The sequence below is a fragment of the Pelodiscus sinensis genome, unplaced genomic scaffold, assembly GCF_049634645.1.
Source record: "Pelodiscus sinensis isolate JC-2024 unplaced genomic scaffold, ASM4963464v1 ctg34, whole genome shotgun sequence".
Classification (NCBI taxonomy): Eukaryota; Metazoa; Chordata; order Testudines; family Trionychidae; genus Pelodiscus; species Pelodiscus sinensis.
Genome location: NW_027465849.1, coordinates 3,337,935 through 3,362,708, shown reverse-complemented (window position 1 = coordinate 3,362,708; position 24,774 = coordinate 3,337,935). Strand labels below are relative to the sequence as shown.

The 24,774-nt window shown below is 50.3% G+C and overlaps 1 protein-coding gene across 2 annotated transcripts in view; it reads left to right on the top strand.

Moving 5' to 3' along the window:
- The window catches only part of NTN5 (netrin 5), a 29,377-nt gene that overhangs the window by 1,882 nt on the left and 2,721 nt on the right, over positions 1–24,774 (top strand). For both annotated transcript variants that reach the window (XM_075915412.1, XM_075915413.1), the window contains exons 2-6: positions 18,778–19,736; positions 20,055–20,243; positions 20,353–20,502; positions 22,300–22,353; positions 23,552–23,632. In XM_075915412.1, the coding sequence (XP_075771527.1) occupies positions 18,809–19,736; positions 20,055–20,243; positions 20,353–20,502; positions 22,300–22,353; positions 23,552–23,632 (1,402 nt within the window). In that variant the 5' untranslated portion in view covers positions 18,778–18,808. The remainder of the gene's footprint in view (positions 1–18,777; positions 19,737–20,054; positions 20,244–20,352; positions 20,503–22,299; positions 22,354–23,551; positions 23,633–24,774) is intronic.

Genomic DNA, 24,774 nt, shown 5'->3' with positions numbered 1-24,774 from the left:
ATTAATGAAATACGATGAATAATTAGCTATGGTGTTTAGTAATGATATCAATGCATAATCACATATTTAGAAAATATGAATAATAAATAATTAGCCTATAATGCTTAGTAATAATGCTAATAAATAGTAAATCTAGATGTTAGAAACTATATTAACAAATGGATTATGATTGTTGATCAAAATAAATAGCTTTTGATAGTAGGTATAAATATAAATACACAAGAACTGAACATAAGTAAAAGCTTATATTAAATTAATAAATTATTAATAATCATAATAGGCACTGGTAGTCATAGAATATTCATCTATAATGGTTTAAGATTGTTAGTGATACAAATAATATATTATAATTGTTAATTATAATATTAAATAATAATAATATTAAATATTGATAATATATATTATAAAATAATATTCAAATGAGATAATAGTTATAAGTAACAATAAATAACTCCTGCTAGTTCATAAATCAAACATTTCATCTATAATAATTTGCATTTCTTAGTAATAAAAGTAATACATTATAGCTTACAGTTCTTGGAAATACACTAATATTTAGTTATGATAGCCTCTGCTAATTAATAAACATTGCTCTATAATAATTTGATTGCTAATAATAATGAATTATAGTTTATATTGGTGATAATGAATTGATAATTACTTGTAATAATAATTAGTAAGTAGTAATAATATACACTGATAGTTCATAAAATATTACTTTATAATAATCAGATTAATATTTATATTAATTAGGTTTTTGCATAGTTAATAAATAGCTAATACATAATAGTTCACAAAATATGAATCTAGAATAATTTGATGTTTTGTAAGAAAATGAATAAACTATTGCTTAGATATGTTAATAATTAATAATGATTTAATAATAGTTACATAGCCTCTGGCTGTTCATCAAATGTTAATCTACAGTAATGTAACATTGTTAGTGGTAATGTTAATCAATTATAGCTTTAACATGTTAATTATAGTGCATTAATGATTAGTTATTCATTAATAATTAGTCAATAATAAGTATTTGCACATTGTTGAGCCTGGGAATACAGAATAGCTTACTGCTGTCAGCGCTAATACTCAAACCACAGTCTGTTGCACTTAGTCAGATGACTACAAATTGCTGCTCATTGTTAACTTCAGCAATTGCATATCCTGACCTCAGGGGCCAGAAATAACCGTGCTCTTTCCTAGGCCCAGACCTTCCCAGCTGTGGCCACCCACTGGCCCCATCCACTCCAATGGAGAGGCAGCTGGCTGGGGATCTGGGCCCAAGCATCTGGTCCTATGGGATTTAGACACCTAAATTGCTTTGACTATCTGGGCCGTAGAGTGCAAGGCTGGGTGGACCGTTCGAGCCTCTGCCCTGCCCTGTTCAGCAGAGATTTTCCCCCACGTGCCCCTGCGCGGGGCCCGACTATTGGAGACGAAACAAAGCAACGCAACCCCCAAGGGGCAGAGACTCTGGGCCCTGAGAAACGGAGCATGAGGGACGGAGGCTGGGTTGAAGCAACAGGGAGCGATTGCTCGTCCGGCCCGTGCAGGCGAACCCCTATGAACGGGCTCGGAAATGTCTCGCGCCCTTATCTTACCATGGCATCGTCAGCAGCCGTATAGGCCACATGACACACGCTCTCGGGATTTTCAGTTCTTCTTCTGCCGCAGCTCCGTGATGGGAGGTGGCCTCGGTCCTGTACCGCCCTCTGTGCGTCTCAATCATCCTTTGGAGCCAGCCAGGGCAGGGGTGGAAGTTTTGGGGATGCACCCCTCCCCCACTCAAACTCCCCCCACCTCTGGAAGTTTGGGTGCAGGCTCTGGCAGGATAGGGGTGTGGGACGGGGAGCCATGGGAGCAGCACAGGGAGACACCCACCCCACCCCGCTGTGCTGCCCATGAAACACCCAGAGCCATTTTAAATGGCCCAGGGACAGCTGGCAGGGCCATGGGAGAGACCCTACCCCAAACTTTGGCAAAGCCAGGAATATTCCCCATGCCCGGGCTCTACGGGCCCATCTGCCGCCTACGATCCAGGGCCCCACAGTGTTAATCCAGCGTCGTCTTTTTCCCCCTCGTGTTCCTCTGCCATCGATTTCCGATGCCTTGAAATGCCCCTCCCCCGCACAACGGGCCAGGCCAATCGAATCGTTCTCGTGCTAAGATCTCTGGCTGGCGTTTGCCGAGTCCAGTGGCTGGTCACCACTTACTGTCTCCGCCTGTGATGTTTGCGGAACTCATCTGCAGCACGGCGAGTCGAGGGCTTACGAGGGCTTTGGTGGCGCTTACGGGCCTGTCCCGACGTCCCATCCACAGCAAATGCCAGACTCCTTTCAAAGACCGTTTGTTTCTAGTCCCTGTTTGATACGGCCCGCAAGTCTTTTCTAGCATTTACACTGAGATACAACCGGCACTGCACAAGCACCTCTGAAAAACACAAGTCGTCCTGAAGCACCTTAGAGACTAAAAAAACGTATACGCGGCATCACGCGCTTTCGTGGGCAAAACCCACTCCCTCAGACGAGGGTGGAGGAAAAAAAAAACCGAGGTGCCACCGGATTACTCGTCTTTTTAAAGATACAGACTAACACGGCTACCCCTCGGAGACAATTACATCTGATTCTTCGTGGCTTTTGTTATGTGATATGACCAACCACTGTTTATACACCTGATTGGTTAAAGTGGCTTCATTATAGTGCGGTGGTTACAATGTTACTGGCAATGCAAATGAAACCCAGTGGCTGGGGATTCACTTTTCTTGATGTGAGCAATGTTTATTATCTTATGTGCTTTATTATTAATGTGCATCCTTATTGAATTAAAAAGGAGGGTGGTAGGGCTATGCAACACTGCTTTTAAATAGCCTAAAAGCAAACTCAACAAAGCTCCCCACCAACATGTTTCTTACAGGGCCCCGATCCCGGGGACTCTGTGTCTGGGCAGCGCCTGGCCCCACGGGGCTCCGATCCCGGTGACTCTGTGTCTGGGCAGCGCCTGGCCCCACAGGGCCCCGATCCCGGGGACTCTGTGTCTGGGCAGCGCCTGGCCCCACGGGGCTCCGATCCCGGTGACTCTGTGTCTGGGCAGCGCCTGGCCCCACGGGGCCCCGATCCCGGGGACTCTGTATCTGGGCAGCGCCTGGCCCCACGGGGCCCCGATCCCGGTGACTCTGTGTCTGGGCAGCGCCTGGCCCCACGGGACCCCGATCCCGGGGACTCTGTATCTGGGCAGCGCCTGGCCTCACGGGGCCCCGATCCCGGTGACTCTGTGTCTGGGCAGCGCCCGGCCTCACGGGGCCCTGATCCCGGTGACTCTGTGTCTGGGCAGCGCCTGGCCCCACGGGGCCCCGATCCCGGTGACTCTGTGTCTGGGCAGCTCCTGGCCCCACGGAGCCCCGATCCCGGGGACTCTGTCTGGGCAGCGCCTGGCCCCACGGAGCCCCGATCCCGGGGACTCTGTCTGGGCAGTGCCTGGCCCCATGGGGCCCCGATCCCGGGGACTCTGTGTCTGGGCAGCTCCTGGCCCCACGGAGCCCCGATCCCGGGGACTCTGTCTGGGCAGTGCCTGGCCCTACGGGGCCCCGATCCCGGTGACTCTGTGTCTGGGCAGCGCCTGGCCCCACGGGGCCCCGATCCCGGGGACTCTGTGTCTGGGCAGCGCCTGGCCCCACGGAGCCCTGATCCCGGGGACTCTGTGTCTGGGCAGCGCCCGGCCTGATGGGGTCCCAAATCCCAGGCGCTGGAGCACCCCAAATCTACTAGTCTGGGCCCCCCTAAGCTCTGGTGTGCAAGGGCAATGTGGGGAGTGTCCTTCTGCTTCCAAGTCAGGGGCTACGTCAGAGAGAGGTGGGTTTTGTGGTTGTTTTTTGCTTCTCACTTGTGTACAGCTCCTGACTGATTTTTCTGTGCGTCAGCGGCCCACAGCCCAAAAGAGGTTCCCTCCCCCCGTCTATGCGCTAGTCCAGAGTAGGAACTAATAAACATCTGGGTGTGAGTTACCACGGCAGGATCTCGGGAGAATTCAGGGCAGCGCAGAATAATGTTTGTCTTTCCCCCAGCAGGGGTAAAATTATCCCTGGAAGGAGGGAAAGGCGACTCTGTAGCGTGTGGGGAAGGGAAACACCCATCTGTGCTTTGAAGATTGACGCATTCAGAGACCAGACCCCAGCCAATGTCAATCGGCTGTAGCCGCACTGGGGTCTGTCTGTCTGTCTGTCTGTCTCTCGAGCTATTCTGGCTACACTTGCACTGTGGACTCATGTGGATTTTGATGGAAGGGGCTGTATGGAAAGCTAAGGAGGGGTCTGTAGATTGATGGAAGGAGGGTGCGTAAAGGGATGGATTGGGAGTGACTCCGGATTGATCCCGGGGCGCGGAGATCCCAATCCAAAGCAAGTTCCTCCGTTTTCAGTGGGCTCTCGAGGGGTAAAGCCCGCTAAAAACGGAGGAACTTGGTTTGGATTCTGCTCACAGTTCCCCAGGACCAATCTGGTGTCACTCCTAATTGCAAAGGGGGCGGGGCCAGAGACTGTCAATCACTCTTTACCAGCGTAGCTTCTGATGTAAGTGCGGTCGAAGGGGTCCAGTCCTGCTAACCTTCCGGGGCCCAGCCCCCACCCCGATCTCTCCCTTCCTAAATCTCTACCCGGGGACTGTCCCTGAAAACCTGCCCCCTAATGGTGGGGAGAGACGCTGCAACATTTTTTCAACCATTAAAAAAAAATGGGGAGCAGGCGAGACACACAGCTGTGGTTGCCATGGAAACAAATGGCGGATTTGTGTCAATTTCAATCAAGTCTTCCAGTCCAAAAAAAAAGGAGGGGTGAGGAGTGGAAATCTCCAATTTCAACTTTGGAGCACCAAGGAAACTCAACCCAAGCCCACCTCTTTAATTAAAAACGATCCCCCCCCCCCCATTTACCAGAAAAACCAGAAAATCTGGTTTTCACCCTGCTCTCTAGAGCAGTGGTTCCCAAACTTTTCGGCATCACACCCCCCTTTTTGATTTTTGAGAAACCCTCATGTCCCCCCCCAGCAGCAAAACTTGTTGAGCAAAAAAAAAAGGAACTGACTCGGGATGAAAAACAAAAATAGCAGCAAAACTTAGGGGGGGAGGAGTTGACAAGGGGGGTTGCGCTCCCCCTGGAATTTCTTCACCCCCCCCTTAGTTTGGGAACCCATGGTCTAGAGGAACCAATACGGAGTTTGGTAATCCTCAACCAGGGGAACATGTACCCCTAGGAGTACACAGGGGTCTTTTGAAGACCTAGCAACTCATCCAGATATTTGTCTAGTTTTACAACAGGCTACACAAAAAACACTAGCAAAATCAGCGCTATTTCCAATTTCACACAGACAAGGACCTGTTTATACCGCTCTGTATTCTATACGCTGCCATGTCCGTGCACTATTTCTATTCCAGTTGATGTATCTTATAATTATATGGGGAAAAAATGAGAAAGCCAGCAATTTTTCAGGGCTAGTATGATGTGAGACAGACGTCTTTTTATATCTGGCTAGCAGATTTACCTAGTGTTGCTTGGATCCTTAATTTTAAAAAAAGAGAGAAAATGTACATGCTCGATTGAAATGATTGCATTTTTCAAAAATACAGTGTTATGTTTATTAAGTTAATTTTAGTACATTTTTAAAAATAGGAATTCCGTCAAGAGTATTTCTTTCTTCATCCCTATAAACTCTTCTCAGTTGCTATGTTTTAAGAACAGGCTATAGTCAATTTGATTCCCAATAACATTTTCTTTTGGTTTTCCAATCGATCAAGCTGTGCCAAAACAGAATAGTACAGGTCTCTCTCGCCCGGCACCCTTGGGTACTGACTAGTGCTAAACCAGAGAATTTGCCGGACCATGGGAGGTCAATATTGTTTAGCAGCATGACCAACACGTCCACTGTTTACTGGGCTCTGAGAAGACAGTTAGGGGTAAATTAAAGCTAAATAACAGCACAGAACACAGAGCCAGGACCGACGGCTGTAAACAAACTGAAGGGGACCACGGGAAACTTGGCCACACCCAGAACAAGTGAACATCCAGCTCACTAAAATCATGCCGGATCACAGAGGTTGTCAGACTAGAGAGTGCCGGACTAAAGAGGTTCAACATTTTCTCCACTTGATGTCTTTTCTGTAAGGTTTATTGAGAAGCGATTCTATTCCAGGGTCATCCTCTTTTTCTGGCTTAGTCTCTTTCAACATTCGCTCAATGATGTCAATGTTGAGGACTCTATTTGAGTTGGTGATTCGGTCTCTTTTCGGTTTGGTTTTCTGAGAAGCAATCCCATTCCTGGCCCATCCCCTTTTCCTGGCCCAACCAACCCCTGACGTTGCTTCCAGTTTTGATCAGAGGAATTTGCCCACTGAATTTGGAGGCCTTGGCTCTTACTGTGTAGGACAAGTCCTTGATCAGACAGACAAACTCTCTCAAATCCATAGTCGATTTTGTACACAGGTTGCTTTTCAGTGAAGTGAAATTTGGTGGGAGGGGGATGCAAGACAGATTAGCCTTGTGCTAGGGGGACAGTCACGTGGACAGGTTGTGAGCTGCTGTCCTAGCTCATGGGACGATCTGTAGGCATGGGTACAAAGTTGAGTGTCAACAAAGAGAAAGTTGAGGGATGGCATGATGCCAGCCTAGAAGTACCGATGTGGGGAACAAATATTAATTAAATAAGCCAGTTGATCTAGCAAAGGTCTAAGATGGCTGGACGTGGAAGCTAGACGAGTTCAGATGGAAAATAAGGTGTAACGAGGCAGGTGATTAACCATGAGACCCATTTCCCGAGGGCCGTGGTGGATCCTCCATCACTGACACAGTCAAGACGGGATGTTTTTCTGCTCGAGGAATTAGTTAGGGCCGTTCTCGGCCCTGTGTTATCCTGGAGGTCAGAGTGGATGATAACAATGGTCCTTGGGAATCCAGGAGTCTCTGAAGGGTTTTGGGGCGAGGGGCGGCGTTCGGGGGCTGTTTTTAAAGTGATTTATGCTCCCCGCCGCTCAGCCCTACGGGGGGCGTCTCGGCACATCTGGTTCAGGGCGAGGAGGAATCGTTCTGTGTCAGAGCGTGAAATGGAAAGGCAGCAGGCAAACTGATGTGAATTTTGCTTCTTCCCCGGGACTTCTCCTTCCCTTAGCAATGCACTTGTCGGCTCCTCCTGAGCCCAGGAGCGACATTAAAGATTGGTTGCGCGGGCTGGGATTCTGCACTGACTCCTGAATTTCTCAGGGTGTAAATAAGAATAGACTTAGGCCCGAAGGAAACACGCTGTAAAAGTTTTCAGCTGGGGCCCGGAGAAAGTTTATCTGCTACAGGGAAATCCGGCCATTTCTGTAGCTAACACAAGACTCTCCCCCACCCCCCAATGAAAGTCAGTGGCTCTCCATCCGTTTACACACAACTGCGGACGTGGTCACGGAGAGGAGAAATGGATTTCACTTTGCCATCTGTTGTGGTCTCGTGCGTTAAATTGTAACACCAGCAGGTACAGAGATTTCAGACAGCAGAGTGGGTTTTGGCTCTGTGAAATCAAAGAGGCCTATTGCTAAAAAAAAGAAAGGCAAACTTAAAAAAAAAAGGCGTCTTTCCATTTTGTAGCTCAAAGCATTTGATTTATGAGGGTGGTTTTCACACGTGGAAATTGAGTGTCTAGCTGCCGGTTGCACCTGTGATAAACTTCTCCTTTGGCCTCTGCTATTCAGGGCTACGCCAGCTGATTCTTTTAAACACAACTTTAGCTGCAACAGTTTTCACTCCCTTGTGCTGCCTTCTGATTTCCCGGGCTGGTTGGGAACGCGACTGTCTGCTTGATGAGAAATTCTGACACCCTTGGAACCTGTCTGGAATCTGAACCAAAAACTGAAATTTGGAAATTTTCTGCAACACCCGAATTCCGAAAAATGCCAATTCAAGGTCTGGCCGAATGATTTGTTGTGAAAATATCAAAACCTTTCCGTTTTTCATAAGGGGAAAACATTTCCTGTGGATTGGATTGTTTTGATTCCTTTTGTTTGGACTTTGATAGGGTGGGTGTGTCTGCGGGCATGTCTACACTAGGAAATTATTCTGAAATAACTTACATAGAAATAACCACTCCCTCAATAATTATTTCAAAATAGTGCATCCACGCTACAGGGGAGCCTCAAAACGAGTGCGAGGAAGGCTCCGTTATTGTGGACACGCTCCCTCAACATAGGGTCCCAGGACGCACTGGGGAGTAATTCCTTTGAATGACTCTGGGGAGTGGTTATTTCGAAATAGCAGCACCAGCATGGCTACACAACCGCTCTTTCGAAATAACGATTTCAAAATCACCGTTATTCCCCGTGAAAAGCAGGAGTTGTTATTTCAAAATAACCAGCCCGTTATTTCGAAGTAACGGGCTTGGAAGTGTGGCCGCTCTGCTGGTTATTTCAAAATAAGGGGGGGTATTTCGAAATAACTCCCTAGTGGAGACCAGGGTTGTGTGTGTGCATGTATACACACACACACACACACATATGAAATCTTAGAGCTTAAAAATACATATATTAGCGCGTAACTCTATTTTGATATATAATTTTAGATATTAAATATGTATATTTTATATATTAGCACTTAAAAGTATATACCAGATCTCAAATATATGTTCTAATATAATATTAAAGTAAAGAGAAGACTGGGGGGGGGGGGGGAAATGATGAGAGTTTTTGTTACAAGAAGGAAGGAGGAAAATTATTCTCAATATCTCAGGGTAGGACAAGTAGCAATGGGCTTAAATTGCAGTAAGGAGGTTGAGGGTGGACATTAGGAAAAACTTCCCAACTGTCAGGGTGATTAAGCACTGGAATAAATTGCCTAGGGAGGGTGTGGAATCTCCATCACTGGAGATATTTAAGAGCAGATTAGACAAACACCTGTCAGGGATGGTCCAGATGGTGCTTGGTCTGGGGGCTAAATGACCTATGGCGTCCCTTCCAGTCTTACGATTCTATGCATGATACAATAGCATAGAAGTATAATAATAGAAAAGCTAAAATGCACCAAGATCAGAGCCCGATGAGAGAGTTGAAACAATTCCCCTGGATGTCTCCTTGTCTAGAATTTCATTGAAATTGACACACACACACCCTCCCCAGTTCTGTGTTCTGCAAAACTTCAATTTCCAATAGAAAACTGATCCGGTGGAAAATATTTTTGACCCTTTCTACAGGCAAGTTTCTGTTGTTCTGGTAAGGTCCTTTGGGATTCAAAGACACACACGTGTGCTTAATTTCTTAAAGGATCCATTTCATGAATTCTAACCCATAAACAAATCAAGAGATTTACGTGTCACTCCTCAGGAAATCCGTCCTTTCCTCACAAAAGAAGCCCTGAAGGTTTAAGAAGGGTTATTGTCCCGATTTGAATCTGCACGTTGAGATGATAACCGAAGCTCCTTTTTTTACTCCGGGGCTGTGGCTATGACTCTTGCATCGTCGCGAAAAATGTCTTTGACTCTCCTGGCTCGTACAATTCCAGTCATTGTCAGGGGGGCTTGCCATGAAAACAGGTGCAAATGAGCTCCGAATGAACTCCGTTGCCGAGTGGCGGTTGTTTGCGTAAAATCCAAGATGCCTGTTGGCAAAAAAAATGGCCACAAATTATCAGGCCATCCTTCCTGTGAGGATTTTTCCCTTCCTTCCCCACAGTTGATGGCCTGGCTGCGTAGACTAGAAAAAAAATATACATTTAACTTGAAAGTCACACATGCGACAACAAGTTCTAAGAAAATTAAGACAGAGGTATCTTTGCGGAGTGTACTTGAGAGCAGTGTTTCTCAGCCAGTGGTACGAGTACCCTTAGAGTACTCAAGAGAAGTCTGGGGGTACACGAACACAACTGAAATGTGGAGAAAACTGAATTTTTGTTTTAAGTTGTACAGCACTTTATTATTTTTGTCTTTTTTACACGCAAAAATTCCATCGCCCGCACGGCTACGATGAAGTTGTTTAAACAAATGTGTCGCAATGGTAGAAAAAAAATGGTGTGTCTGAAAACTGGTAGGTACTAGGGGTACTTATAATTTTTTTTTGAAAAGGAGGACTTTATAAAAAAAAGGTTGAGACACACTTCTTTAGGGAATCCCCGACCCTAAAAAGTAATCACAGACTTGGAAGGGAAGGTTCACGGCACCTGCTTGGGTTGGTATTTTAGAATCCCAGGTTTTGGAAGTTAGGTGGTGTGGAAACTCCTTCCCAAAACGAGCCTTCACCGTCCCGTTTTAACCCCCTGAATGGTTTGGGGGTTAGTTTGTCTCTGGTATGCTGGGGTAGTTTTTAACAGAAGGCCCATCCCGTTTTTTTCTTATGCTTGATTTCTAAATACGAGCCAGTGTCATGTTATTTGAAAAAAAATCTCTCTCTGTCTACAGGAGGTTCTTCTAAACAGCCTTCATTGATAGCAGATGGCAAAACAGAAGGAAAATTTGGGGTGGTGATGGAGGGAGGTGAAGGTCACAGGAGGAGCGGAAAATCGAATTTGGAAAGTTTTGATCATTAGGAAGGAGTCAGAGGGAAAGAGGGGTTTTTTTCAGGAGGGTTGCTTTTTTTTTTTTTTTTTTTTAAAGGAAGGTTTCGAAAGAGAAGAAGACAGGATGAATGAAGGGTGGGAGCAGGGATTCTAAGTGAGTGAAGAAAAGTTTAAATAAACTTAAGGCGGCATTTGCAAGTTGTAAAAGGTCGCCTGAGCCTGGTTCTCAGTGGGAGGAAAGCCAAGGAAGGGGGCGTCAACTCCTTCGGTCCCACCGCCATTCAACAACCCTTAGGGGACTAACCCCAATTGACAAGCTGGCTGGAGAGTGTGTGTGGGGGGGGAAGGTCTGGGAGGGAGGTAGGGTGCAGGAGTGGTGGGTGAGTGGGGGGGTCTGGGAGGGAGGTAGGGTGCAGGAGTGGTGGGTGAGTGGGGGGGTCTGGGTGGGGGTAGGGTGCAGGAATGGTGGGTGAGTGGGGGGGTCTGGGTGGGAGGTAGGGTGCAGGAATGGTGGGTGAGTGGGGGGGGTCTGGGTGGGGGGTAGGGTGCAGGAGTGGTGGGTGAGTGGGGGGGTCTGGGTGGGAGGTAGGGTGCAGGAGTGGTGGGTGAGTGGGGGGGTCTGGGTGGGAGGTAGGGTGCAGGAGTGGTGGGTGAGTGGGGGGGTCTGGGTGGGAGGTAGGTGCAGGAATGGGATGGGGTGAAGAGAGGGCGCAGGGGGGTTCTAAGTGGGAGAGTGGTGCATGAGGGGATACTAGGCACCGCCCACCATTTTTCCCATTGGCTGTGATTCCAGTCAATGGGAGCAGCGGGAAAAGCTTCCAGGCAAGCGGTTTCCTGCACTGCCGTTCCCCCAGCCGAAATGTGCACGGAGCCGCCTATAGCCCATGAGGCTTCCCCCTCCCCCCCGCAGCAGGAAGCCGGCCCTGGCGCTCCAGCCCCGCTGGGGGGCGGGCTGCGAGCTCGTAGCCCGCCCACAAAGACAGTCACGGACCCCTCGTTGTCCGCGGAGCACTTTGAGAACCGCTGCTCTCGGCTCGTTCCCCACCGGCCCAGCGGGCTTCAGTGTCCTTCTGCTCCTTAATTACTCTGATCGTTAAGTGGCCCTGAACCCTGCAGGGGCTAACTCTGAGCTCAATGCAGAATTCTTGGGAGGGGTGAGAATTTTCTAGAGGGCGGCACCCCCGGCCTGATAAGATATGTATGGGGAAGATGGATCCCCCCACCTCTGCGCCCGGCCGGCTTCTCCTGCTTCCAGCTCTTTCACATCTCTCCTGCGGCACTTTGCAGCACACGCTCTTAAAATACTGCGTCGTTTCATACCCTGGACTCTGTGGGCGCATCAACCCTGCGTCACCATGTGGAGAGAACTGGCGTTATTCCTAACTAACCATGCGAGCATCTACACGGCCATTCTGTTATTTCGAAATCGTTTCGAAATCACGGACGGAATCATTTCGAAATCACGGACGGCATATTCGGAAATCTGTAAGCTGCATTCGACGAGGAATAGCGCCTCTTCCGAAACAGCTATTTCGAAATAGGCGTGTGTCGATGCTCCACTGCTGCTATTTCGAAATAGCCCCTCTCCAGAGCCGTTCTAAATTATTCCTTCCCGGTGCCTCTCGGGGCTCTAAATCGAGATAGCGCGTCTACATTAGGGATACCTGCCACAGGCTAATTTTGAGGCTTCCCTGCAGTGTAGACGGGCTATTTCGAACTAAGCTATTTCGGAATAACTATTCCGGAATAGCTTCTTTCGAAATAGCCGTGCCGTGTAGACGTACCCTATAATTGCCACTCCAACTCATCTGAGGAAGTGGGTTTTACCCATGAACGCTTATCTCTCTCTATATACTGCATATACACAATTTTTCCTGCAGGACAGAATGACATTACATCATTCGCGTCCACAGGAGACACGCCCCACCCACTCCCAGCCTGGCCCCCCTCAGGGGCCACATGGGGGCTGGGGCTGCAGCCCTGGTCTGCCCCCCCCTCAGTGGTCGGGGCGGGGGGCATGAGCTGGCTCTGGCATGTCCCTTGGCCCGGCCTCCCCAGCACCCATGGGGGTGTGGAAAACCTGGGCTTCCTACCTGCAGAGAGATGGGGGTTGGGAATATACTTTATATATTTTTGTGTTCGTATCTAAGGTGCCACAGGCCCACGCGCTGTTTTTAAAGTTACAGACGAACACGGTGACCTCTCTGTGAATTATAATCACTGTCAGTTACACATGTAATACTGCTAGCACGGGTCACGGTGCTAATTCATCACTACTGAAAGCACATTTGCTGCTAACAATGTCAATTTTATTATTAATGTTTACTTCCATCGATTGTGTCTTTGCCATACGTAATGCATTAATAACAATTCAATTAGCACATCTGTGGTAATGATGGCTAATTGACTCTGATCATTGTATTCGATAACTTATTTGCTCTCACTCAGTTTATTCATGCATATTTTTATAGTTAATTGTAGACAATCCATCATTGTCTACAATATTTGTTAAAAATGAAATACAGGTTCCATATCACTTATTAATAGCATCACATTTTACCATATGCTATTCATTATTTATTAATATTTAGGAAAAGGACTCTAATTATTGGTAACATATAATATTGATAAACATAAAAAACAACAAATGGTTCGGTAGCACTTCCTAGACTAACAAAACATGTAGAGGGAGTATTACTATATGTTATTTCCAAGTAATTGTGATAGGTTGTTGTTATTAACAATAATTATTTATTTATTAATAATCTATGCTGTTTATTTAGTAATTGTTAATTAGTGTAAATTATTTGTTAGCAAGTAGTAATTGACATGAAATGTTCATTAGCAATGATAAATTATTGCTAATAGTTACTGATTGCTAGTTATTAGCTATTAGTTGTTATATATTAGCAAGTATTGTCATTAACTCTTAGCAATTATCTATAGTTAGTTAATTATAAGTAGCTATTAATGACTACTAATTTTTGTAAGCAAGTATTGTCACTAAGTACTCATTAACAATTAATAATTATGGGCAATGATTTACAGCTGGTCTCCGACTTACAAACGAGTCACGTTCCAAACACCTGGTCGTAACTCGATTTGTTCATAAGTTGGAAATACATGCTTTTACATACAGCTGCGCTGTTTGTAAGTGCAGATGGTGTGTTCGTAAGTCAGGGACCGACTGTAATGGGGTTAATGGGAGGTTGGTTGTAAGTCCGGATGGTCGTAAGTCGATGCATTAGTAAGTCAGGGACTGGCTGCAAACCGATAGCTTCATTATTTGTTAGCAGTTAGTTGTAATTATTTATAAGGAACTATTAATGGTCACTAATTAAGTATTTGGCAATTCTCTATGGCTAAGTTACTATTAGTAATTAGCACTGATTGCTGGCTATTGATGATTATTAATTTTCTTTGTTGGCAATTACTAGCTGTCACTAAATATTAATTGACCACATCAATAATAATTAAGTATGAATGAATGCCTGTTTTTAGTAGACATTAATCTTTGCTACTCTGATTGTGGACGGGCTGTATTATCAACACATGCTCAACTATCAAGAACTATGTGATGGCAATTAATATTGGTCAAGCTTTTAGCCATTAATAGTTGATGAACCTCTATAATCCATATTGAACCTCTATAATCTGGGACTGTCTGATCCAGCAACATCCGTGATCCAGAGAGCCCCAGAGACCGGGAGCCCTGCAGGAGCTGGGAGCCAGGTGGGGCCAGGGAGAAAGGGGCTGGTGTTAACCTGCCCTAGTCCAGCAAACTCCCTCATTCACCAGTTTGGTCCCAAGGGTGCCGGACCAGGAAGGTCCAACCTGTGATTGTTTCTCATGTATGGTTACATGGCAGCTGATCAGCCCCAGCCATGGAGCCCTTAACGAACCATTTTCCATCCTGAATTGCTGGTTGAATTGGGCAACTCCTCAGCAGGGCCCATCCCAGGCACCAAATCTGCCCCCACAAAGAGCCCACAGCTGCCCCCGCACCCTGATCTGCCCCGGCCCGGGGAGCTGCTCCTGCCTGGTGGCTGCCTGCACTTCCCCTCTGGAATCCTCCTCTTTCCCTCTTCCTCTCACTTTATTCTTCTCTTGGTTCTTCCTTTTCTTCCACCTGCCTCCTGCTCTGTTTGCTTCCCGTCTCTGCTCCGTCTTCCATTGGCTCTTCCTTCCTCCCTTCCGACCCTGCACTGGCAAAACACGGCAACAGTGCTCCGCAGTCTCCGTGGGAAAGAATCAATGGACACAAATCAGAGATATGTAAAGGGAACTTGCAGGTTTCTTCGTAAGTCGGGGGCGTGAAGAAATTCCAGGGTGGGTGCGAGGCAACCCAGCTCCCCCCCTGTCAATTTCCTCCTCCATCCCCCCCCCCCACCCCCAAGTTGTGCTGCTATTTTTTTTGGCCTCAGTCAGTTGCTTTTTTTTTTGCTGCTGATGGGCGGGGGGAGGCGTGAGGGTTTCTCGAAAATCGAAAAGGGGGTGTGATGCGGAAAAGTTTGGGAAGCACTGGTTTAAAAGCTCTTCAAGTGGCGGTCTTGTCACAAACCAATTCTACTAGCCCGATACACAGAGAAGCGTTGGAATTAGCGGTCATCTGCAAATTCAATTCTCATGCTAATAGGATGGTGGGAACACTATCAACCTAGCAGTCAAGGAAGGTGCAAACAGCTCGTTGCGTCGATTCCGATGTCAAGAAGGATACTGTCAATTGACTTTGATTCTTATCTGCTTCTTTTTAACTACCCAATCTTCAGATACTTACTGATTTCCTCTACCTTCCTGATTGTCTATACCCTCTGCTCCCTTGTCTCCCCCCTCTCCTCCCCCCCTTCTCCCCTATTTATTTGGGGCTGCACATCCTAAACTCAAAACGCCAGACATCTGAAGAAGTGGGCTGTGCCCATGAAAGCTCATGATGCCAGCTACATGTTGTATTAGTCTATAAAGTACTACCAGATCATTTATTGTTTTTTTCTGTACGGACTAACTCGGCTGCCCCCTGAAGCTTCAGAGACCCTGTTAGCCCATCCCTCACCTGCTCCAGGCCTCTCTTCTCCCCCCGCCCCCCCCCCATCACAGCCCATCTGGTGTCTTGGTCCTCTTGAGTAACGCTGTCTGGGCAGCGCCTGGCCCGACGGGTGTCTGAATGTGACCAGGAGGAAATACTCTTGCCCTGCCTTCGCCTGGCCAGACACCTGTCTCTGTCCCCCGGTGTCTCTCCGACACTGATGGATGACTCGGGGGTGCTAAGTCTGGGATTAGATTGCCGCGAATTCTTGATTTTTGCTGCGTTCCTGCGCTCCACGTTATGTAAACACCGTGGCCCCCATCTGGGCTCCCTGCCCCTCCACTCAGCCCCTGCCCCTCCAGGGCCAGGAAATAGACCTACTGAGCCGTGGCGGGTTGGATTGCCAGGCTGTGAGCTTCCCCACAGCAGTGCCCCAACTAGGGACTTCAGTGCTGTGAGCTTCTCTGCAGCAGTGCCCTGCACTGCCTCCTGTCCCATCCTGTGCCTCCCTCACGATTTCACAGACGGCCAGTGTCCTCCAGGGCCCAGCCCAACAGGGAACCTCCCCCCCAGCACAGCCCTTCTCAAGCCCCTTCTGAGTCCCACAGCCTCTGTTGTTTGATTCATGGCAGCTGAGGGTTTTTTTTGGGGGGGGGGCATGCGGCTGCTGCTTCCAGCTATTTATCACCCTCAGCCAGTGTGGGAAAGACCTGCCGGGCACACCTTCCCCCAGGTCTGGCGGGGGAGATGCCACGTCAAGGCCAGGACGCCTGGGTTCTAACTCCTTGGCTCCAAGGGTAGCGGGAACTAGTGGTTAGAGCGGGGAGGGGTTGGGAGTCAGGACGCCGTGGGAGCTGGAGAGAAGCCCCCAGGTGGGGCAGCCGTGCTGGGAGCTGTGGGGCTGCGCCCGGCTCTGATTTCCCTGGTCGCTAATTGCTGAGGCCAGTTCTAATCGTTAACATTCCTGGGAGGTTTCTGGCTTCGCTCACCCTGGGCCCACCCCCATCCCAAGCACCAGCCCCTCCGGGTTGGGGGACGGGGCCTGCAGCCCCGGGCCTCATCCAGGCCAGGTCCGGGAGCTCCTGGGCTGCCGGGGAGTGGATACTTCCATTGGGTAGGCCCTACAATAATATGGGACGTGGCTACACAGAGGGGAGGGCAGCGGGGGTTGGGTGAGACTCTTTCCCAGCACCCAAACTCCCCCCAGCCCACTGCAACTCACCCTCCTCCAAACCTTCCCCCAAACTCACCCTCACGCCCCCCCCCCCAGACGCAAAGTCATCAGGATCGGGGCCCCAGGTGCATAAAATCTCCGATGTGAAGCCCCAGTCGGAGTATGGAAGGAGCTTGCTTTACCCATGCGCACAAAACACCCAAGAGGGGAACAGAACCCAGGCATCCTGGCTCCCAACCTGCCCCCCTCTCCCTGCTCTAACCACTGGACACCACTGCCCTAGCCCAGCGGGAAGGAGAACCCAAGAGGCCTGTTTGATCCCTGTGTGGCTTTCATCAGAGCCTGTTCTCGGTGTAGTGAAAGGCCCCATCCCAGCCCCCCCGAGCCGGGGGCCAGATCACAGCCAGCGCCCCCTACAGGAGAAAGGCTGCGAGTCCCCTCCCCAGGTCTGCGAGTCCGCTGGCCCCACTGGGGATGGGTCAGGGCTCTCCGTGCGGAGCTGGGTGGGTGGTGCCCTTTCCCCCCTCCGCTCTCAATCCAGAGGTCTCCACAATGCAGAGTCCAGCTGCCAGCGGGTCCCCGCTCTCAGATCCTCCCCTTCCCCTTCCCGCCCCCCAGGGAGGAGAGACGGGGGCTCGAGCGGGTTGAGAAATCGGGAGAGAAACAAACCGATGAGCCCTTAATAACCGTGAGAGTCTGGGTTTAAAGGGCCTCTTCGCTCAGCAGTCACGCACCCGGATTAGCGCCAAGCGGGGGCTGCCAGGCTGGGGGGCTGTTAACCTTCTCCCGGCCGGCCGCCGCCAGGGCAGCTTGGAGCAAGCCCTGGGGGCGTGCGGCTGGACCGAGGACCGGTCATTCCACCCCGTCCCTCTGGGGCCTTGGACTGGGATCAAAAGGACCCCCTGGGCCAGGGACCGAGCACAAACGCAGCCCAGAGGCTGGTTCAGGTGAGACGGCCCCAAATTCCGGCGTCCCGGGGCAGGCCGGTCAAGGAAGGGGCGGCTGAGATGGGGGGCAGGACTAGCCCGGCCGAGACAGCTGTGAGCTGTGCCCCAAAGGAAGGAGCACTCCCCCCTCCCCGATCCACAGAGCTCGAGGTGGGGGGGATTCATTCCTGCCCTCCTTGCCCCGAACCTGCTGAGCATTTAGCTCCTGCGGGGGACACCCAAGTCAGGCTGCTCAAAACACTAGTCCAAGCCAATCTCTGGGAGAGGAGTGGGGGCTAGTGGTTAGAGCAGGGGGGCTGGTTTCACTCCCTGGCTGTGGGAAGGGAGCGGGATGTAGTGGTTAGAGCAAGGGGGGCTGGCTGGGAGCCAGGCCTTCTGGGTGCTGTCCTTGATGCTGAGAGGGAAGTGGAGTCTAATGGTTAAAGCAGAGGAAAGGGGAAGCAGGACTGGCTCTGGGCAGTGAGACCTAGTGGCTGCAGGGGAGGTGGAGGGAGGACACATGGCGGTGTAGATCAGTGTTTCTGAACCTTTTTTTTATAATGTACCCCATTAAAAAATGATAAGTACCCCCAGTACCTACAGTTTTCAGAGACATTTTTTTTCTACCATTGCAACACATTTATTTAAACAACGTAATTGTAGCCGGGCGGGCGATGGAATTTTTGGGTGTAAAAAGTACAAAAATAAGAAATCGCTGTGAACCTTAAAACAAACATTCAGTTTCTCCACATGTCAGTGGTGTTGACGTACCCCCAGACTTCTCTCGAGTACCCCCTAAAGGTACTCGTACCATGGGCTGAGAAACACTGGTGTAGATAACATAGTGGCTACATGTGTCCTACAGGCCTTTTCTGTCTGGTTTCATGTGAAGATAACAACCTACTACAGCTGACTGGAGCTAGCAAATGGAACTATCTCCACTAAACCACTGACATAAGTTCTGGCTTTGGTGTCCCGAAGGCAAGGTTCTGCCCTGGCAGGGGGAAGGTGTTAGCAGGAGTCCAGTGGGCTCCTCCTTCTTCATAATAGAACCCACAGGGTATAACTGCTGAGTGGTTAATCTGTGGAACTCACTGCTCCTTGATATGGCCGTGCCTCACACTCACTGCTCCTTTCTCTGTCTCTCCAGGTGATGCCATCCCGGTGCTGAGCTGCCGGCCATGCGTGGCATCGGGCGGGGCCTAGGCGTGCTGCTTCTGCTCCAGCTGGCCCTGGCCTCAGACCCCTGCTACGATGCAGCCCAGCGGCCCCGCTACTGCCTCCCGGAGCCAGCCGACCTGGCCGCCGGGCGCCCCATCCGGGCCTCCGCCACTTGCGGCCGCCCCCCGCAACGCGTGTGCTCCTTCCGCCACCCGGGCGACCCCTCGTCCCGCCAGTGTCGCCTCTGCGACGGGGTCGACCCCGCGGCCGCCCACCCGGCCGCCTACCTGACCGACGCGGGCGGGGAGGCCACCTGCTGGCAGTCGGGGCCGGTGGCCAACGCCAGCCTGACCCTGGCCCTGGGGGGCCGCTTCGAGCTGCTCTACGTGGCCCTGCGCTTCTGCTCCCCGCGCCCCCACTCCATGGCCCTCTATAAATCCACCGACCACGGCCACTCCTGGACGCCCCTCCAGTTCTTCTCCGCCCGCTGCCCCCGGGTCTATGGGCTGCCCCCGGCCTCCGCGGTCGCCAAGGCCACAGAGCACGAGGCCCTGTGCACTGCCGCCCAGACGGACCCCACGCCGCTCGTGGGGGGGCTGGTGGCTTTCATGCCCCTGGCCGGCCGCCCCTCGGCCCGGGTCTTCGAGTACAGCCCCGTGCTTCAGGACTGGGTGACCGCCACCGACCTGCGGGTGGCCTTTGATCGCAGGCACCGGGCGCTGGGGCTGCGGGACCGGGAAGCCTCCTACGGGGTGTCAGACCTGCAGGTCGGGGGCCGGTGCCGGTGCCACGGGCACGCTGCCCGATGTGGGGCAGCTGGGCCTGGCGGGGCCCCCCAGTGTCAATGTCGGCACAACACGGCCGGGCCCGAGTGCGAGACCTGCAGGGCCTTCTACTGCGATCGGCCCTGGCAGCGCGGCACGCCCAGCGATGCCCACGAGTGCGTGGGTGAGTGACGGGGGGGGGGTCGTTGTGGAGGGGGCACCCAGGCAGTTGCAGCCCAGGGATTCCCCGAGTGAGGACAGGTCAGGACAGCCCCAGGATCTCTCTGAGTCCAGAGACTCCTCAGGCCACAGGATCGGTGCTGTGGGTCAGGACTGAGGGGCACTGGCAGAGTTAGGGGGCGGGGCTGGGAGAGCAGGGAGCTGTGGGTCAGAATTGAGGAGCACCTGAGAGAATGAGGATCCAGGTGTGTGGGTGTTTGGGGGCCCCCTGCTGGGCGTCACTGGTACGATGACTTCCCTGCCCCCCGCCCTGTCTCCCCAGCCTGTGAATGCCACGGCCACTCGCACCGGTGCCGCTTTAACCTGGAGCTGTACAAGCTGTCGGGGCGCAAGAGCGGGGGCGTCTGCCTGAACTGCCGGCACCACACGGCCGGGCGGCACTGCCACTACTGCCAGCCGGGCTTCAAACGGGACCTGAGCCGGCCCATCACCAGCCGCCGGGCCTGCAAGGGTGAGCCATGCAGGGCACTGCTGTGAAGAAGCTCACAGCACCTCTCCCACCCCCTCTTTGGGAGGCCTGCTTCTGTGATAGAAATTCATCCTGCGTGTTTCCCTCCCAGCCTGCCAGTGCCACCCCATTGGGGCAATTGGCACCATGTGCAACCAGACCACGGGGCAGTGCCAGTGCAAGATGGGTGTCACCGGGCTCACCTGCAACCGCTGCGCCCAGGGCTTCCAGCAGAGCCGCACAGCTCACATCCCCTGCATCCGTAAGTCTGCCACTTGCACATGCCCTCCAAGTATAACCGCCTAGACAGAACCCTTGTAGGCTGCCCAGTATGGTAACCAGGAATGGCCCTTATACTCTGCTCAATATGGTAATCAGAAATGGCCAGTATACTCTGTTCAATATGGTAATCAGAAATGGCCAGTATACTCTGTTCAATATGGTAATCAGAAATGGCCAGTATACTCTGTTCAATATGACAACCAGGAAGGGCCAATATATTCTGCTTAATACAGTAACCAGGCTGGGCCCATATATTCTGCTCAATACGGTAACCAGGAAGTGCCTATATACTTGTTCAGTAGGGTGACCAGATGTCCTGATAGTAAATACTATGTCTTATATAGGCAATTCAACCCTCCCCCCCGTTTGTCACACTTCCTATGTAGTCACCCTAGTTTGGTACGGTCAACATACCAAGATGGGTGTTTGGTTCAGGACGGTGACTAGGAAGGGCTGTATATTCTGCTCAATACGGTAGTTAGATAGAGCCCATATATTCTGTTCAAAATGGTAATTAGGCAGGGCCTGGCCACCAGATAGGGCCTATATAACATGTGCTGGACAGTTGCCAGTCTGGGCCCATATACCGTGTTCTATGTGGTAACTAAATGAGGCCTATATATACTGCTCAATATGGTAGCCAGGCTGGGCCAGTATATTCTACTGAATGTGGTCATTGCAGAGCCTTTATTTTCTAATCAATATGGTAAAGCGGTAAGGTCCCCAAATTCCGTTTAGCAATGTCACTTGTAACATAGACATCCTGCCCAACAATAAATCCACCAATCAGACCCTGCCCAGGCACAGCAATCCAAGAAGTCCTGCCTCTGAGGATTGCATAGGAGAGAGAGAGAGAGAGAGAGAGAGAGAGATGCTAATTCAGGAAGTGATGTCATAGCTCAGGATCTGAGCTCCCACTTAGGGCATTTCAGGAAGTCCCGCCAGAAGGGGAGGAGCTAATTCAGGAAGTGACATCATCGCTCTCCAGATGAGTGGCATGTTGCATAATGCAGTGTTTCTCAATCTTTTTTAAATAAAGTATCCCTTTAAAAAAAAATTATAAGTATCCACCTGTACCTAAAGTTTTCAGACACCCAAATTATTTTTTTCTACCACTGCAACACATTTGTTTAAACAACTCAATTGTAGCCAGGTGAATGATGAAATTTTTGGGTGCAAAAAGTACAAAAATAATAAAGCGCTGTAAAACTTACAACAAAAATTTAGTTTTCTCCAAATTTCAGTTGTGTTGATGTCCCTAAAGGTACTCGTACCACTGGCTGAGAAACACTGGTGAAATGCACTCCAGGAAGTCCCACCTCTAGCTGGACATTGGGGGTGGGGTTTGTTAATTCAGGAAATGACATCATAGATCTGGTGTGGCCGGTGTGCAGCCCTTTGTGAAGGCCTGCCTTTGAGGGAGGTGGAGGATGCCAGTTCAGAACGGGGAGTATGGCACTTCAAGATGTCCCGTTGCCAGTGGAGGAAAGGTAGAGAGAGAGAGAGAGATTGTCATTCAGGAAGTGATATCATAACTCTAGAAGGGAGTCATAGTACATCCAGGAAGTCCAAATGCGAATTCAGGAAGTGACATCATAGTTTATGGCTTCAACCTCCTCTGGCAAGTAAGCAACATGGATCATGCCTGGAACATGCTTAGTGGCAGCATCTCTTGCGTGTTACATGCAAAGGCCGTGTTTTGCGCATGCATGAGTTTGGGAAGGGGTGACTCTGAGCAGGATCACGTTTAGTGACTCCACCCATCTTTCCCTCCCAGGTGTTCAAGAGGTGATGACCACTACAGCTACCTACCCTCTGGAGTGGAACACAGGTGCCTGGGGAAAGGGGGGGGGATCAAATGTGGCCCCCCTCGCATTTCAGAGCCTCAGGATGGAGAAGTCACCCCCACTGCTGCCTTTCTGCCCTGTGCAAGGCATTGTTCATAGAGAGGATAACTGCCTACTACTGCTACAAGCTAGGGAAAGTCCCTTCTTTAGCATGACTAATGGAGGATCATGGCTTTCAGGGATTGAAGGTGGGGTAGGTGTGTCAAATCTTGCTAGCAAGGCTTGATGGAGGGTGCTGCAATGCACTGTGGGTTGTGGAATCTGTGGGTTCCTGGCATGAGCCAGCCAAATATACTGTTTCTGATGGAAGGGAATTTGGGCGGTGGGGAGAGTGCTGAGAAAGTAGGGGCATCTGGTAGGCTGGGATAGAACCGGCAGAGGTAGGAGAGGTCAGAAGAAGGGAAAGGGAGGAGGAGGACGATGGGAAGAAGAAGGAACTATAAGGAAGGGGGCATATGGCTAAATACATCCCATGGGATACCTATAAAGAAGACCCTCCCCAATGGAATTTCAAAGGCTGTCGGCAGGAAGTGATGTCATAGCTATTGTGCCGTGATCTGTGGCACTCCAGGAAGTGGGAAATGGTATTTCATAGACCTGGAAGTGTGACACAGTGTAGAACAATCCAGGAAGCCCCGCCTCCCAAGTGGGGGAAAATGCTTATTGAGGAAGTGACATCATAGTTCCAGAGCTGTGCCATAGGGTGAGATAGTCTAAGTGGAGGGCGAACACAAATATGGGAAATGACATCATAATCCCAGAACTACGGCCGGCGACCCGGCACACCAGGAAGTCCTATCGCAAGGAGAGAGGCATGCTACTTCAGGAAGTGACCTCATAGCTCTGGTGTTGACCTATAGCTCCTGCCTTCAGAGGGGAAGTGACACATGCACACTGAGGAAGAGATAGATAGCTTCAAAGGTGCACCAGGGCCGTTCGGTACTGCAGGAAATTCCGCCTGCAAAGAAGCAAGAATGCTAATTCAGGAAGTGACATCTTTGGGCTGGACATGGAGGTCCTGCCTCCAACATGAGAGCAGTAGTTGCAAGGGGAGGGTGGGAAGTGTTGAAGGCGTGATCTGGGGCAGAGGCTGGACCGTCTGTGAGAGACAGGTCGGGATGAGGAGCCAGGGACGGGCTAACCACATGTATCCACGTACCCCCCTGTGTGCTCTGCCCCCAGGCACCGAGTGCCGGACTCACTGCAACCCCTCCCACGGCCGCGTCCACATGAACCTGAGAAAGTACTGCAAGAAGGATTACGGTAACATTCACCAGACATCACTATATCTATCTAATCTATCCCCACCCCCATCTATCTATCTATCTATCTATCTCCACCCACCCCTTCTATCTATCTATCTATCCCCACCCACCCCATCTACCCCCTCTTCTCCATATTCTTCCTTCTATTTAGCTGTCTCTGAGGGTGAAAATGTATGAGAGAGAGAGAGATGGGGTGGATGGGGAAAAATAGATAGATAGATGGGTTGGGTGGAGATAGATAGATAGATAGATAGATAGATAGATAGATAGATAGATAGATAGATAGATAGATAGATAGATAGATAGATAGATAGATGGGGTGGGTGGAGATAGATAGATAGATAGATAGATAGATAGATAGATAGATAGATAGATAGATAGATGGGGTGGGTGGAGATAGATAGATAGATAGATAGATAGATAGATAGATAGATAGATAGATAGATAGATAGAGGGGGTGGGTGGAGATAGATAGATAGATAGATAGATAGATAGATAGATAGATAGATAGATAGATAGATAGATAGATAGATAGATGGGGTGGGTGGAGATAGATAGATAGATAGATAGATAGATAGATAGATAGATAGATAGATAGATAGATAGATAGATAGATAGAGGGGGTGGGTGGAGATAGATAGATAGATAGATAGATAGATAGATAGATAGATAGATAGATAGATAGATAGATGGGGTGGGTGGAGATAGATAGTCTGTCTGTCTGTCTGTCTGTCTGTCTGTGGATGAGTAGATGGATGGACGGACGCGCAGAGACGGGCGGGTGCTATTTATTCCCCCGCCCTGCTCCGTGCAGGATTGGTCCCTGCCCCCCACCCTTCCTGTGACAACTGTCCGGCAGAACTCTCCCACGCTGTGGGGGTGACCCTGAGCCGGAGCTCAGGCCTCAAGGCACAAAGGGCAGTAGGAGCCGCTAGGGCTTTTCCCCAGGGATTATTGGGGATTACGCGGGTGAGCTGCCTGCTGCCTCTGGCCTCGGCCCTGTGAGCAGCCGAAGGGCGACGGAGCACACACACCCTGCGCAAAGGGCACTGGGGGCCCAGCCTGCTCCACTCTGCCTCCCCCCACCATCCCTCCCACCTTTGTGTGTCCATCCCCTCCCCCAGCCACCTCTACGTCCAG